The sequence below is a fragment of the Amblyomma mixtum genome, chromosome 2, assembly GCF_055824585.1.
Source record: "Amblyomma mixtum isolate Tamu chromosome 2, ASM5582458v1, whole genome shotgun sequence".
Taxonomy (NCBI): Eukaryota; Metazoa; Arthropoda; class Arachnida; order Ixodida; family Ixodidae; genus Amblyomma; species Amblyomma mixtum.
The window spans coordinates 294,122,774-294,138,713 of NC_143013.1; the positions used below are offsets into that span (position 1 = coordinate 294,122,774).

General features: G+C 47.6%; 1 protein-coding gene across 1 annotated transcript in view; it reads left to right on the forward strand.

Annotated features, from left to right (window-relative positions):
* Positions 1-14,152: 14,152 nt before the first annotated feature.
* The window catches only part of LOC149364528 (uncharacterized), a 180,765-nt gene continuing 178,977 nt past the window's right edge, over positions 14,153-15,940 (forward strand). Inside the window, exon 1 of the mRNA XM_089570143.1 lies at positions 14,153-14,495. Within this exon, the coding sequence (XP_089426269.1) occupies positions 14,303-14,495 (193 nt within the window). The 5' untranslated portion in view covers positions 14,153-14,302. The remainder of the gene's footprint in view (positions 14,496-15,940) is intronic.

Sequence of the window (15,940 nt, forward strand, 5' to 3'; positions counted from 1 at the left end):
CTATAATTGAATATGCATTTGGAAGGGCCCGCAGGCTGAATGCAGGCGCCACGAGTTGCGAATATTTAGCATAGTGGGCGTATGTCGGACAGCCTGATATGCACTGCGCATACGCAATGGCAGTTGCGCATAATTACATGGCATTGGTTCGACGGCGTAGAGGTAGAGCATCAACCTCGCGTGCTAGAGAACCAGGGTTTGAATCCCGGTGCCACACAATTCTCCACAGGATAAAAAAAACAACTCAGCGTTTCGGTGGAATTGCATAACCGAACCTAGGGTGCGGCCTGATCTCGGTGGCAAGAATCGACAACACACTCCCTCACCAGAACAGCATATGTCCACCCTGGTGTAGTGCTTGGCCACAACCTCCTGCATGGTTACATCAATTAACCTTAAGGCAAGATAACCGATGGTGCTTAAAGGTAGCAGAGTGGATTCCAAAACAAGGCAAGCGTAGCAGGGACGGCAGAAAGTTAGGTGGGCGGGTGAGATTAAGAAGTTTGCGGGGATACGGTGGCCACAGCTGACAAAGGACAGGGTTAATCGGAGAGATATGGGAGAAGCCTTTACTCTGTTGTAGGCGTAGTGAGGCTGATGATGATGATAACATGGTATTTCCGTGGGCGGGATCAGGATTCGTACAGCCTTCGTGCAGCGGATGGGCTCTATTTATTGTTTTTTAAGCAGTGAGGGCCAAGTAAGGCACAGAAAGGCAATTTAGCGAAAGAAAGCTCTAAAATTTCAAACGTGTTCTTGGGCGTTCGACGCCTAACTATTGCGACAGATAAGAAAGGTGTGGTTTGGTGTGGTTTATAAAGTTTAACGTCCAAAAGTGAGTCAGGCTATGAGAGATGCCATAGTGAAGGGCTCCGGAAATGTCGATCATCTGAGGTTCTTTAACGTGCACTGGCATCGCACAGCACACGCGCCTCTAGAACTTCGCCTCCATATGCCGGGATCGAACCCGCGTCTTTCACGTCCGCCGCAGAGTGCCATAGCCACTGAGCCGCCGCGGCGGCTAAATGGGAAAGGCGAGAAAGAGAGTGTGAAGACGCTAACCGTGGCTTCGAGCGCGATTTCGGTGCGCCGCAACTGCAGCGACAGCACTGTTCTCGCCGCCATGCGTGCCAGCCAGGATCAGACTGAAGGCGACGGTTATGCGACCGTCAGGTGGAATCAGGTTAACGTGGTCAGCTCCCCAAACTGTCCCGGCATCCTTAGTGCAGTAGTCCCTTCAACGCGCGCTGTCATTTTCCGGGAGTGAGAACACCAAGGAGTGCCAAAGCAATGCAGAAGAATCTCATTAGAATAATACTTGCATATTCAGAACTTTCGGTTTTTTTCTTCTGACACTTTGATCCCGTAGACATCGTGGGCATTAAAGGGAGCGTGATAAGCCTTTCTCTAATTAGTGCTGCGCATATTTCGGACACCGCTTCGGTGTCATTCGATTTCGAATTATGGAAATTCGACGGCAACATTGCAGAAAAGCATTGCATAGTTTATGAACTTGCCATGTCCTGGAAGTTGTTCGTAGCGGGGATGAGAAAGCAAGATTAAATATCGCAGATAGTGGACAACACAAAAAAGATTAAGAATGATCAGTGCCGCATTAATCTATTCAAGCGTTCATTTTTCCCTAACACAATTCTCGACTGGAATAGTCTACCGAATGATGTGGTTTGCGCACCCAATTTTGAAACGCTTATTGAAATGATAACCTCACGTAGGCGATGTTATGTTATTGTTGAAACTGAGTTATTGTGAATTCATTTATTTTTTGTTTTCTTATGTTTTGTTACCTTGCTGATATGTTCCCAACGTCTTCTTTGCGTGTGATATTATAAGCGGCTAATTTTCTCTACAATAATGCCTCAAGGGCGCTGAAGGTACTTGTAATATATAAATAAATAAAATTTTCGGATAAGTACATAGAACGACAATGCTCACAAATATCGTGCCTGGTGTGGATTTTAACCGCTACCATTGTCTCATTGGACGGAGATCTTAGTGCACATATCTGTCGGCCCTACACTTTGGTTTGGTTTGGTTTGGTTTGGTTTATGGTGGTTTAACGTCCCAAAGCAACTCAGGCTATGAGGGACGCCGTAGTGAAGGGCTCCGGAAGTTTCGACCACCTGAGGTTCTTTAACGTGCACTGACATCGCACAGTACACGGGCCTCTAGAATTTCGCCTCCATCGAAATTCGACCGCCGCGGCTGGGGTCGAACCCGCGTCTTTCGGGCCAGTAGCTTAGCGCCGTAACCACTGAGCCACAGCGGCCTACGCTTTGGACCGCAGTGTTAGTACAAGTTGCAACAGATGCGCATTGCTTTAAAAGGTCATCTCTTTTTCCTAACATGTCGCCGGCTGAACGACCCCGCTTTGTTATCACGAAAGTGACGGGTACATTTTTGGGAAACAGAGTGCCAGGAGGCCACGCTGAACCCCCATTCTTACCCTATCAAAAGCGCGCGTTCACCTCTTGAAATAAGGGTAGTTGTCGCTGACATTAAAATGTTTACTTGCAGATTAATTGACCGCCTTATTTTAGCAAACAATTTCAAATAAAATGAACACCGTTCTAGTATATATGTGTATTAATTCTTTGTCTTCCCTGCTGCATCTGCTTGCGCAAGTGAATTCTTTACTATTTATATGCAGTTTTCAGGCCAGAACGAAAGCGCAAGAATGAGCAACTAGTTTAGCTGGACTTAGTCTCCAAAATAAGTGTCCACCCGTGCGTACGTTAGGAACACCGGGTACTTGTGAAACGGGTCGAAGCAATTTGTCGGTCCATCTTAATCAGAAGAAAGTTACACTCCGTATTTCTTGGATTTACAACCTTGTTCGCCGATTGCATGTTGACATCTAGCAACGGGAATCAATGTGTTCAGGGACTTTCATTGCAATGTGGTTCGGACAATCGTACATTATTGCGTCCGGAATGTCCTGTCCTGTGCTCGAGAAAGTGAAGGAGGAGATTCGCCTCGTCTCTTCTTCATCTTCTCTGGCGTTTTCTGCCCTTGGATGCCGAGGGCGATACGCACATTTAACTTCTCAGGCTCAATTTGCGAACCCTTTCCGAACCCTTCGCTGGCGACGACGTGCCAACCTTGGATTCTGCGGTATCCTCACATCCTTGATGGGCAACCCATGTGAACGGACCGGCAACTACTCCACTATGAAAACTATCGCTGCATACATTGCAACGTAAAATTAATATGAGCAAGGACATCTATTGCTCTTGTTCGAATAAAGAAAAAATTAAGGAATGAATGACAGATTTCTCGTCCGACGATTTCTAGAGAACGCCATAGATAAGTTTATTGAATCATGTCCAACAATTCAGTCCAAAAATGTTGAAATTTAAAAATTGTAAGATACTTTTTGCAGAAATATTGAAGATAATGGTTTATTCTCCTTTTATGTAGCAAAATCTTCCTTTTAGAGTGTTTCCATCGATCGCATCTAACAGCCAAGACTCCCATTGAAAACTAACGAAAAACGCTTTTGACAACAGCAAAAACGTTAATAGAAAACAATTCAAGACTGCAAATTCAAGACTGCCATCGTGTGATCTGCGATAGCATTATATCCTGTTGATGCATTTATTGAAAGTAGCGTCACTTCCCTCCAACCAATGCGAACTATCCGGTCTGGTGACGTCACTTTCTCCAGCCAATGGGCGAATTTTATGACTGACGTCAGAATGTTTTTCTCCGTCGAGGCGTTTAAAGCTATCGCATTAACACTGAGGATTACTCTTTGCGAAAACATTTCAGTTTCATTGACCAACTACTGCAGCGAAGTTCTGGAGTCACTGGTGCTCTCGCTCTCAAATTCGTCAGTGTCGTGCCGCAGCGGTATTCCACCATTCAACCATCCTCTCATTGTCAGTAGCTACAGGTTCGGCGACAGCCCACTGAGACTTTGCTCTCAAAAGACATTTCGCACGAGAAAAAATGCACTCGCCAAACGGCAGACACGAAGCTACTTAAAAAGCCTGAGTCGCTTTGGAACGTTAAGCCACATAAATGGAAACAAAGTTACTTAAAAACAAGCAACAACGAGCCTTGCCGACAGCATTTTACTCCGCACGGACTGTCTGTCCTTCGTCGAACGCCATACAAGGTCAAGTTTCTGCATGAGGCCAACAGCCACTCTTTCTAGAGCTTATCTAAATCCTCTGTGCATACAAAAGACGGCGCAGGAAACTTACAAAAAAGCAGAGAGCGAGCTTGAGGCTTGCGTAACGAGGCGAGCTGTTGATAAAACCCCTTTTTCAATAAGCACTTGTCCGAGTTTCTCACCGTCGATGCTTAAATTCTCATTTTTTTGTGGGTGTAGCAACTGTTTCGTTTTTTCTCTTGCTGTTTTCTCGTTCTATTCTCTCTGGTTGGCGCTCCTTTTATCACTGCCTTTTTTTTTAAGGGGGTGGGGGGGGTTCTGCGTTGTGGAGACGGAGTAGTGCTACTCTTGCACTCTTCCGTACCTTCCACGCTTGACTCCCCACGTTCCAGATCGATCCCCGGGAGAAGGAGCGCAGTGTATCTGCACAGGGTTTGGGGCGTAGCCGCCCAAGTTCGTGCAAATACCTGCGCACTTCACGAATGCGCCTTCTCCTCCTCCTCCTTCATTCATCCCTCATTTCGCAACGGCGCGCATTGCCCGAAAGGCGTCGGCGGCGCAGGAGGCTGGCGAGCTGCGCTACATCTCCAAGAATCAACGTATCTCGATTCGACGTGGCAGCCGCGTTGCCAACTGGTGGTTCCCGCGCAGGGAATGGTGGCTGTTTGAAAATGTCCGTGCGCAGGGTTAGATAAACGTGTAGCGGATATTGATCGAGAAGGGCTGATGCGCGATTCGCTAACAATGTCCTTTCGGCATTTTGAGGGACTCCGATAGTTGGCCGATCAGAACGTAGGCATTCTCCATTCACTGGAAGGCTTATGTCCCGCCATTTGTTCATCGAATCATCTGTCTGCTTGTCTCTTAATCTTTGTGCCTGTACACCAGAGCGGTAGTTCGTCTCTCTTCGTCCGTCCACCCCCACACCCGCTCACAGTCTGTCTGTCTGTCTGTCTGTCTGTCTGTCTGTCTGTCTGTCTGTCTGTCTGTCTGTCTGTCTGTCTGTCTGTCTGTCTGTCTGTCTGTCTGTCTGTCTGTCTGTCTGCCTGTCTGTCTGTCTGTCTGTCTGTCTGTCTGTCTGTCTGTCTGTCTGTCTGTCTGTCTGTCTGTCTGTCTGTCTGTCTGTCTGTCTGTCTGTCTGTCTGTCTGTCTGTCTGTCTGTCTGTCTGTCTGTCTGTCTGTCTGTCTGTCTGTCTGTCTGTCTGTCTGTCTGTCTGTCTGTCTGTCTGTCTGTCTGTCTGTCTGTCTGTCTGTCTGTCTGTCTGTCTGTCTGTCTGTCTGTCTGTCTGTCTGTCTGTCTGTCTGTCTGTCTGTCTGTCTGTCTGTCTGTCTGTCTGTCTGTCTGTCTGTCTGTCTGTCTGTCTGTCTGTCTGTCTGTCTGTCTGTCTGTCTGTCTGTCTGTCTGTCTGTCTGTCTGTCTGTCTGTCTGTCTGTCTGTCTGTCTGTCTGTCTGTCTGTCTGTCTGTCTGTCTGTCTGTCTGTCTGTCTGTCTGTCTGTCTGTCTGTCTGTCTGTCTGTCTGTCTGTCTGTCTGTCTGTCTGTCTGTCTGTCTGTCTGTCTGTCTGTCTGTCTGTCTGTCTGTCTGTCTGTCTGTCTGTCTGTCTGTCTGTCTGTCTGTCTGTCTGTCTGTCTGTCTGTCTGTCTGTCTGTCTGTCTGTCTGTCTGTCTGTCTGTCTGTCTGTCTGTCTGTCTGTCTGTCTGTCTGTCTGTCTGTCTGTCTGTCTGTCTGTCTGTCTGTCTGTCTGTCTGTCTGTCTGTCTGTCTGTCTGTCTGTCTGTCTGTCTGTCTGTCTGTCTGTCTGTCTGTCTGTCTGTCTGTCTGTCTGTCTGTCTGTCTGTCTGTCTGTCTGTCTGTCTGTCTGTCTGTCTGTCTGTCTGTCTGTCTGTCTGTCTGTCTGTCTGTCTGTCCGTCCGTCCGTCCGTCCGTCCGTCCGTCCGTCCGTCCGTCCGTCCGTCCGTCCGTCCGTCCGTCCGTCCGTCCGTCCGTCCGTCTGTGGATACTCGCTCTGGGCGTCAGCGCCGACAGATTTTGGCATCTTTTCTGAAAACTCGCGGAGGGCCGGGGCCTCATTTTCTCCGGAGCCTCAAGAGGAATTCCGGAAATTCTCCCTAAGAAGCCTTCCGCACATATACTTCACGTTTTTATACCGCGAGACATATATATTCATCCGTAGTGCCACCAAGCACCCCTCCTGATACATTCACTCATTTTCATGATGAAATTCAACACATATGCCGCACAGTCTCGTAAACATATCTGTTCTATAAGAACCAGAATTCTTACCTTGAGGATACACACAGCTGTCAGTTTCGACCTATGCATGGCTCTACGTAGCCGCCGCCACGACGTCTCCGCATTCCTTCTAGTCTGCGCATTAACTCCATGAGGGCAGTCACCGGCGTACTGCATCCCGCGCTCCGCTTTAAGGGTATGACGAGATAACTAATGGGTTAATGTCCATATATACAGAATTGATCTTCGTCTACATAACATTCATAGATCCCTGGGAGTCCTCAGACCACTCCTGACGCAGTGCTGCAGCAGTTAAGCGATGGCCCTGCTATGGGAGGTGTTGCCACCGTGGGACTTGTGCGATCTAGGTAGTCGCGAGCACGTCGAGCGACCACTAACTTAAGTCACCGGCCAGGCCAGGTTGTATGAGGACGCCAGGCTGCATGAGAACACACACACGCGCGCGCGCACACACACGCGCGCGCACACACACACACGCACACACACACGGGTTTAAGCTCAATAATGCAAATAAGTCTTACGCTTTAAATAAAAAAAAGTAACCTTCTAACGCGCAGTCACCGGTACTTTATAATAGCCCGCAAACGAAATGGACAGCTATCAGACTCGTCGAGAGAGAGCTAATGCGCTGTTCTCTGCGGTAGTTGTGAACGAGAAGCTAACCCGGTGCGAAGGTCGCCTGAATGGTGCTTGCGCCAGAAATCGTGCTCGCAAGCCCCATCGAGTGTTTCACCATTCAAATCGACCAGACTCGCTCGTGCTCGCTTTTTTTTTTTCTCCTCTGTAGCTGGTGATCGGATTTCGGCATACGTTGAGTGCCGGTCGAAGGCAGGCACTGCTCTGCTAGACCGAGCGTTCATTTCCGATGGCAGGCAGTGATCGACGTTTTGATGCCCGAATTAAAGCAGGAACAAAGGCACCTTTTTCGTTGTTCCAAGGGCCACAAGGAAAAGTCACGAGCTGACCGGACAGGCGGAGGGAAGAACGAGGACAGGGAAAGCGATAGGAGTGGAAAAAGGGCGGTTGATGGCTATTGATTTATTCAACTTGCATTTGTGTGCAATCTGCGCGTGGATTCCGGCCCATTTGTTGCGTCTCTTTGATTCCCCACGGATAGAGAGTCTCAAATCATGGCTGAGGAGAAGCCTATTGGACACGTGGTTACGTATATTCGGCAATTTACTCTCCTTTAAAACGTCACTCACAAGAATGCGTTTTCTCGTGGTCGTCTCCTCTTAATACGATGCAGAGTCAAAGGCTAACGCCTCACAGGAACCTGTCTGCTTTTCTACGCAAACATTTTTTTCTCCCAGTTTAACGGTAGTTTCCAGAAAGCCGAAACTCTAAAAATGTAGTGTTACAGAAGAATGGCTCCAAGGAGCGAAAACCGGCGAGGTATGTGTAGAAATTTATTTGCGAGGGACAGAAATCGCGACGCGGCGCAGAGTACTAAAGCCTACCGGTACTTCCGCTGTCTCGTGCATATGCAAGCAAGATCAAGGTCGAGACAGAGAAGAAAAGAGAACTGCTACTATCACAGTATCGATCTGGCGCGAGGCGGTGAAGCAATGAATAATGAGTTCTGCCGAAGGGGTGCGCGACCTTGGTGACGTAGGAACGAAAAGCGGTCACGTCCGGACAGCTTTCGACGAAAACCGATTTGTTACGGAGACTTTCCCGGCCTATATGCTCTGCACCTCTACTTTTCTTTTTTTTTTCTTTTGCCAAATGTTTTTCAACATAATCACCATCATGATTATTTTGACCATGGTGTGCCATGGGAATGATGTGTTTTGTTTTTTTCTCTGAAGCGTGGCGCATCTGCTTGTTGTTGCATTTGGAAATTATGCTCGATAATAATTCACCTCTACGGGGAGGGGGATTCATCAGACTGGACACATACGCTAAGTACCTTTTGAGCTGCAAAAGCTTTTATCTGCCCTGTGTTGCATTTTTTTCTCGTTAGTTGCATCGAGAGGCTTTAGGTTGCCAAGCTTCCGCATGGCATCGGCAATGTGTTTATGTATTTATTTATTTATTTTTACTTATTTCTCCATCTGCGCCGGCTTTCGCAATATTAATTGTTTTAATTTTCGTTTGTTGAGTTCAAAATTGATAGCGGCTTAACGTAGTTAAACCGATAGACCTGCGAAAGCAGGTGTTCATTCTTCATTCTTCACGGGGCACTTACTCCGCTTTAGGGATGTGGCATGATATCTTTAGTGGGTTAATGCCCATGTATGCTGAATTGGTAATTCCTGCTTAAGATTCATGGATGGCGGCAAGTCCTCCTATACCACTACCAGCGCAGTGGCGCAGCGGTTAAGCGATGCGCCACTGCACTGGCAGGTGGCTGTTTCTATCCCAGCCACCCGCCGGGATTTTGCGACCCCTGTTGCTCTTCCCGAGCAACCTCTCACGCAGATGGCACGACGCTCGTCCGAACTTACCCGAGCATACCCGAGTTACTACCCCAGCTTACCCCAGTGACTCGTGGTAAGCTCGGGCAGTAACTCGGGTTGCTAGGCAACGACACAGGATCCTACGTGCCATTTTTGTTAATACGCTTGTGGTGTTAGCTTGGGGTTAAGCGTTTGGTTTAGCTCGTCCCGGCTCCCTGGCCGGCACGACGCCGTCATGAGCTGTGAAGCCCAGCGCCTCTGCGAGGGTGGTGCTCTCTGGGTGTGTAGGCGACAGGCGGCAGCGGTGCGGCGCCATCTGTTAGAGCGCAGTTGAAGCGGTTGCTAAGCAACGGCGACTCAAGGTCATTTGGTAGCCGCAACGCCACGAGCATACACGACGAGCCGAGCTGGGCTGCAGTAGTGTTGCGTTCGCAACAATAACATCGGCCGTAGTCGTTTCATCATAGTACTCTGAACAGGGTCTTGCAAGTTTCTCCAGTAATCCCAGTTTAAATTCGGATACCTTGAAATGAATTTCGGCTAAGAAATCGATCGATTGAAATATTTATCAGATCACCAACCTTGATGAATAATACGCAGTCTTACTGTGTAGGAGTCAAAGAAAAGTTTGACGCACATTTTTTGAGGACTTCTAGTCTCCCGGAAAGTCCTTATAACGACGGCTCAAGTTAAAAGAAGTGGATTCTATTGCACCACTGCAATTTTACATTAGCGCTATCTTTCAGGTTGTCAGGTTTATCTGAACAGTGAAGCTTCCGTTGTCGAGTATTTTCAATAATTTGGTTCATGGAGCCAAACGACCCAAAGTGACTCAGGCTATGAGGGACTGTGTGATGGAGGGCTCGGAATAATTAAATCATCTGAGATTCTTTAGGCGGCTTTTCTGTACCCTGAAGGACACTCCGCTCCTTATTCCGAAATTTCAACACGCCGCCCGCATTTCTGCATTTCTTTCCATTTCTAAGGCTCTCGCAAAAGGTGGGTATCAGCCTTACTGCAGTCTGGAAGCAGAGCGCCAGAATGCCCTTGGACAGCGATATTTCCTTCTTTTCAAAGTGTTGCTGTGCCCAGCAAATAGTGCGCAAGTATAGACTCAGCGCTTGAGAAGTGCGGCAGTAGAAGCCTGTCGGTTTAATCAAACCTTCCGCAGCTTTTTCTTTTCTTCTACACGGAACCTCTACCATCTATCTATTCATGACCTCATATATCATGTAATGTTTCGGTTCATAGCATCCGCCGTTCGGCGACAGATGCTACAGGAAAAGGCGCCATCTCCCCAGAGGTTATGCAATACCGACTCGGCGTGCGACCTGAAAGCGCCCCGTCGAAAATGGCCTGCCGCTCCTAATTTATTCAAAGCTCGCAATCGACGCTTTACGCATCCAATGAAAGAAGAACGAGGTTAAGGGAGGGGGAGTGATTCCCGTGCCAGGCACCTTGCTCGAAGGCGCACGGTCTTTCAAAAGGCCTCTGTGCAGAGGTAGCGGCTGTCGTCACAGCTCAGCCAGATCGAGCCAATTCAAGGCGAGTAAAGACGTCCTAAATGTAAACACTTGCGACTTCACGCGCGTCGCTCGTTGAACGATTTCTCGGAACGCGTGGTTACGTAAGCACGCAGCGCGATAGAGAGGACTTTTCTGTATAGCGCGCCTAATACTCAGTGCCTTTTCTGCGCTTCTTTTTGTTAATTCTTTCTTTTACGGTGGCGTCATTCCCCTGCCAAACAGCCAAACATCGCACGCATCGATTACGTGAGAGGAGATTCGAGTTTGCGTGACAGGCATGTGCAAAGTAGCGAGGAGAAGTGGGTTTGCTTCGAGGTTGAACTGTGGCGTTTATTTATTTAATGCCCATTTACATAGGCGTGCGCTACTTCGCCTAAATTGCGCATACACTTTGCTCTATCGCATCGGATTAGTCGCTGAAGCGTTTGATTAACCTCGCGTTTGTTTTTTAGGGGTGAATTCGGGCAGAGTTTTTCCTACTTATTTATTTTTCATCAACACTTAGCATCCTTATTAGGGTGAAGAAAACATTCTTTTTTCGGAAACCTTTTTCGTCGAAACAGTTTTGGCGTCAGTGCAGCGGTGACAACTGAAATGGATAAAGAATTAAAGAAGAGAATGTAATAAATTGCGTTAAGCCGGGGAGGCGTTGTTCCGAAGTACGGAATAGAGTATTGGGGTTTTATGTGGCGTTTGTTCCGACGAAATGCAAAAGGCCGTGCGTCGATTAGATTTGCGCAGCTGTGCGTGTCATGGAGCGCCTTCTGGCGTTAAAGCGGCGCCGCGTTTGCGCAGCCCAGAACGTGTGTTGCAACACCACGTGAGACATCAGATCGATCAAGAGGACTTTGTGCACCCGTATTCATGGGGTCGAGCAACCCTGGGTGAACATGTGAACGCCACATGGACGAGCCGCTGAGGTACAGTCTTTGTCAAAAGTATACAGCCTAAGGGGTTTGCTTCCAAGTCCTGCAGCGGGACTCTTTAAGCACATTTGACAGCCCTAAGCTTGGGAGAGTCGAGGGTTTAAGTTCATCCCGCCTTCATGAAATTAGGGTAACTTGAGGGAAAGAGGGTTATATGTGAGAAGATATTGTTACAGGTGCCCCGCGAGGGGAAGTAGCTGTCTTCCACCGGAGAGAAAGGATGTCATATTTGCTGTTGACCAGTGCTATACTTCGGTTTTTGCTTTTTTTTCTGACTATTGTTTATTACAAACACTATCTTTTGCTACCTTTACTTCTCGAGAGATCGCTTGTCTTCCGACTTTTGATAGTTGCGCAAGATGGACGTTGTTGTGTCGCTGTTGAGGTTAGACGAGTTCGGTTCTCGGAGGAACGCCACTGGGTTTTCTGGGGTTATGACGCATAGCGGCGCGAGCTCGGCATGTACGACTAATTTCAGAGAAACAGTAGTCTACCCGAACTTGCACCCACTTGCGAAGCTGGCTTGAAAAGCAATGATACTGTACTTCCACTGTCATCTGGAGTGAGATTGGTTCCTAAGAACGAGGCACGTGCTAGTTATTATAGTGGACCTCATTGATCATGGCGCGGAGAACAGGTCTGCAATAATATTAAGACTGGAAGACTTAAACCTGCATTTACAGTCAACGCTTCGCGCAAAATCTGCTTAGGTGTTCTGTACGCAGCAGATTTGGCCAAACGTAGACAAAAGGAATATACATCCCTACAGACACAAGGTATATGACTACCTAACCTAATGACCACACATAATACAGTCGAGCCTGGGTATATCTAAAACAGATATTTTAAATTATTGGCTCTATCGAACAATCAGATTATCCCTTTAAAAACCCTGTGTAACAGTAGAGGAAGTCGCGCTGTATATCGAACTGCGATTCGCCCGTCATTCGATATATCGAACTGCACACCAAGCCCCCTTAGGCGCTTTTCCCTACGGAGCTTTGCGATCACTTTCCGCGCGCGGAGGTAAGTCGGCTGTGTGTCCTTAGGCGCCGGCTGGCAGCGCTTGCGCCTTGTAACGGCGTGGTGAGCTGAACGTCGGCTGCACTTGAGTGTGGTCTTCCTTCTATTGCGCTAATATTTTTTTACGCCACAACGCAGTCATGCGGTGAAGCCAACCCAACTATCTAAAGCTTAGCGGCAGCTCTGGCGTGGTGTGCTTGGTTGCCGAAGGCCTTGCGGAAAACAATTGTCCCATAAGCAAAACGAGTGAGTATGGCATTAATAGTGTACTTGTAACAGGATTAGACATATTATGATAGGCTGTGGCTAGTTCCGAAGAAAAGTCCGAAAGGGCTTCTGTGCATGAGAGATAGACCTGGCAAAGCATAGTGAGCGGCACGCTGCCAGCAAGCCGTCAGTGGCGGCTTGTCGACTATTTGGCTCTAACTATGTTCCTGACCGAACTTAGGCACAAAGACTACGCGCGAATCGAGCACTTTGAACATGCGAAGTGTTAGTAGTTCATCACTGAATGCTTTTGTCACGCTTACATTTCGTGATATAATTATTTATCCAGACCAATTCTCCTCACATGCTCCTAATTCTAGTTGTTAACTTCTATCATCACCATCATCATCATCATCATCATCATCATCATTTATTGTACCCTTAAAGATCCAGTCTGGGACATAAGAGGGGGGGGGGGGGGGGAGAAAACAGCGGTGGGAAGCGAACATACAAAAGCACGTGAACATAAAAAAGCAGAACAAAAGTAAGAACAATAAAAAGTTTGACGCCAAATTAGCGTCAGGTAGTCCAAATAATACAAAAAAATATGTGACAAACAAAGCAGTAGAATATGAAATTAAACATTAAAATGTGCGGAAATGAAAATAAGGCGGGAAATACTTGTAGGGGATGACGCAATGATACAAGCAGTTCAAATTTCAGGCGGAGCGGCGCGAGGCAAGTAGCTGTAGTTGGTTCAAGTGGTCTGTTAGTAGCTGCCTAAATCTGGTGGGATTAGATTCGATGACAATAGTTTCAGGAAGCTTGCTCCATTCTTCTATGGCGATGGGAAGGAAAGACTTGTTGAAAGCGTTGGACGAGCCGTATATTGCTGATGTATAACATGGTTCGATGTAACAATGTGTACTTTGAGTCATTGATCCTTGTGATATTTCTTTGTCGTTATATTTTTAAAATGCCCCTTCAGCTACGATCCCTGACAGTTTTGACAGTATCAAATGAAGGAATGAAAATAAATACGTAAATATCACTGACAGGCAGGATACCTCTGAAATATACTGCAATTGTCTTTGCTTGAATTTGAACACGTGAGGTCATACGCGAAGAGTTTGTTCACTTTGTTGCCAAGGTAGAGGAGAGGAGGAAGAGGAAGACATAGGAGGAATATAAGTTTTTTTCCTCGGAAACCCTGCTCAAAATGCTGAATCCAGTCAAACCTTTAACGCCAAAAGCTTGAGTTCTGTCCAACGGCGACATTAGTCTCTCATGTGGGTTCCACGCGTAAAAAACAGATCAATTAGTTTGATTTTTTTTCTCTGTTTGAGGCCAGCAGCGCTCTCAGTAGATACGTTCCGAGTCATCACTTCATCTATATAAAAAGTTTTATTGATTCATTATTCGTCGCGTTTTACACACGCGGCGAACACTATCCGAAAACTCTAACACCCTCCTGCATATATCGTGGGAATGAAGCGCCGAGGTCCGAAGCGAAAGAGGTCGAGAGAAAGGTGATAGACACGCTACACAGCGAGAAAGAGGAGAGAGAGAGCGAGAGAGAGAAGGTGAGAGGTTTGTAGAAGAGTGGGAGGGGGAAAAAGTGGAGGAGGAATCTCACCGATTTCAACGGGCGCGCCAGAGCGCCAGTCCGAACTCGGACGGCGCTTCGACGAGTGGCGTGTGAGCACCGATCCAGCCCGTGCGCACTCCCTCGCTGCTACCTGCGGAGACGGCAGCACCGCGCGGCGCGTCGTTTGTGCGGCGAAGCCCAACCACGGAACGAGAATTTGGTCGCACGCTCGGGGCGCGCACATGGCTTCTTGGGTTGGACTGTCATCGAAGTCTTCGCGCTGGCGCCGACACCGTCTCGCCGTGAGCGTCGACTTCCCGGCACTCCGGACTGGTTGCTGTCAGCTGTGTCTGCTGCTCTGGCTTTGCTGCCTGCCCACCGAACTCGTCTTGGCTGCCGCATCGAAAGGCGTTGGCAAACCATCGGGCGAACCACGTGAGCAATGCTCTTTTTTGTACACTTCGATTATTTCTTGCTTTTTTTTTACCGGATTGTGTTTCATGCGCTTAAAATGGCGACTAAACCTAAAAAAGCAAAGAAGAAAGCAAGAAAGAAGTGACGCGGATAAATGTCTATGAAGTCAAACGTACCTGCAGCAGTCGCTCCCTACCTTAACAGTTGAACTTTGTCAACATCGATTCTTTTTTTGCTTTGGCACCATCGAAAGATTTACATCGTGAAAAATAGGGACGTAACTCGATATAATAGGAAACAACAGAAGCATAGAAGTGAGGCTGAAAAAAAGTGGGTGCATGCAAAGCGAACTGTGACATGCCCCTAACTCCACTTGCAGGTCGCAGCCCGTGGCAGGCTTTCTGTAATTTTCAGCCACTGAACTTCGCCAGACCTCAAAACTCCTATCCTGACCAAACTGAACCATTTTTACAAATGCTTCTTTCTCTTTACTCGAATATGGGCGAATATTTTGGTCTAGAGGATAAGAAATGACCCCTACGCGTAGCAATAATAATCAGAACTCTAAAGTCTATGTAAAAGAATCTAGTTTTTCTTAAGTCTGCGCCCGGCATGGCACTTCAGCGGGCCTGTAAAAGAATTTAAGACGACAACCCAGTCCATTAGCGGCAATTTACAACTTGTGCTGTTCGCTGTCTGCTACGATGTCCGCGCGTTGTTTGTTGGGTTAGGGACACTTACTTTTTTTCGGAGTGCGAGCTGTAATGTCACCGACAAATTTATTTTCATATAAGGTGGACTCTCTTTTCTACGCTTTTTAGATTTAATTTCCTGTCCTCGCTGTCAGACCACACGCCAGCGCCAGAAGCTCTGGGAAGAGTAATAAACATTTCTGCAGCTCTATACCGGACGATTTTCTTTTTGCGGAAGCAACGCTACGCTAGGTGTGAGCGATTTCGCGGAGCCCCGAAGAGCCCCAACTGCGCATGCGCGAGGAGCGAGTGTAAGACGGTTACTGCGTAATTTCCTTTCCTCAAATACAATATTCATTTTCTTCATTACGGCCTCTCTTTCTTTTTCTTCTTTTACTCCCACTTCCTTCCTCTACAAACGGATGACTGGTGTCTACTAGATATAAAAGACAGTTACTGCTTAATTTCCTTTCCTCAAATACAATTTTCATTTTCTTCATTACGGCCCCTCTTCTTTCACTCCGACTTCCTCCCTTCCTGTAAGGTGCGGTTGAGGTGTCCACCGAGATGACAGAGACTTACTGCGCCATTTCCTTTCCTCAAAAAGCGTTGCGTTCAAAGGGCAAGGCATCGCGCCGAATGGGTGGTGGCGTTCTGTGGACACCCTGGCAGCGCTACAACACGCTGTCGCGTTCCACTCCTAAAGGCGAAGCTCAAGCGTCATTAATTAGCAGCTAATTATCATTTAGTAATTCATCAGTAATTAGCCATTAA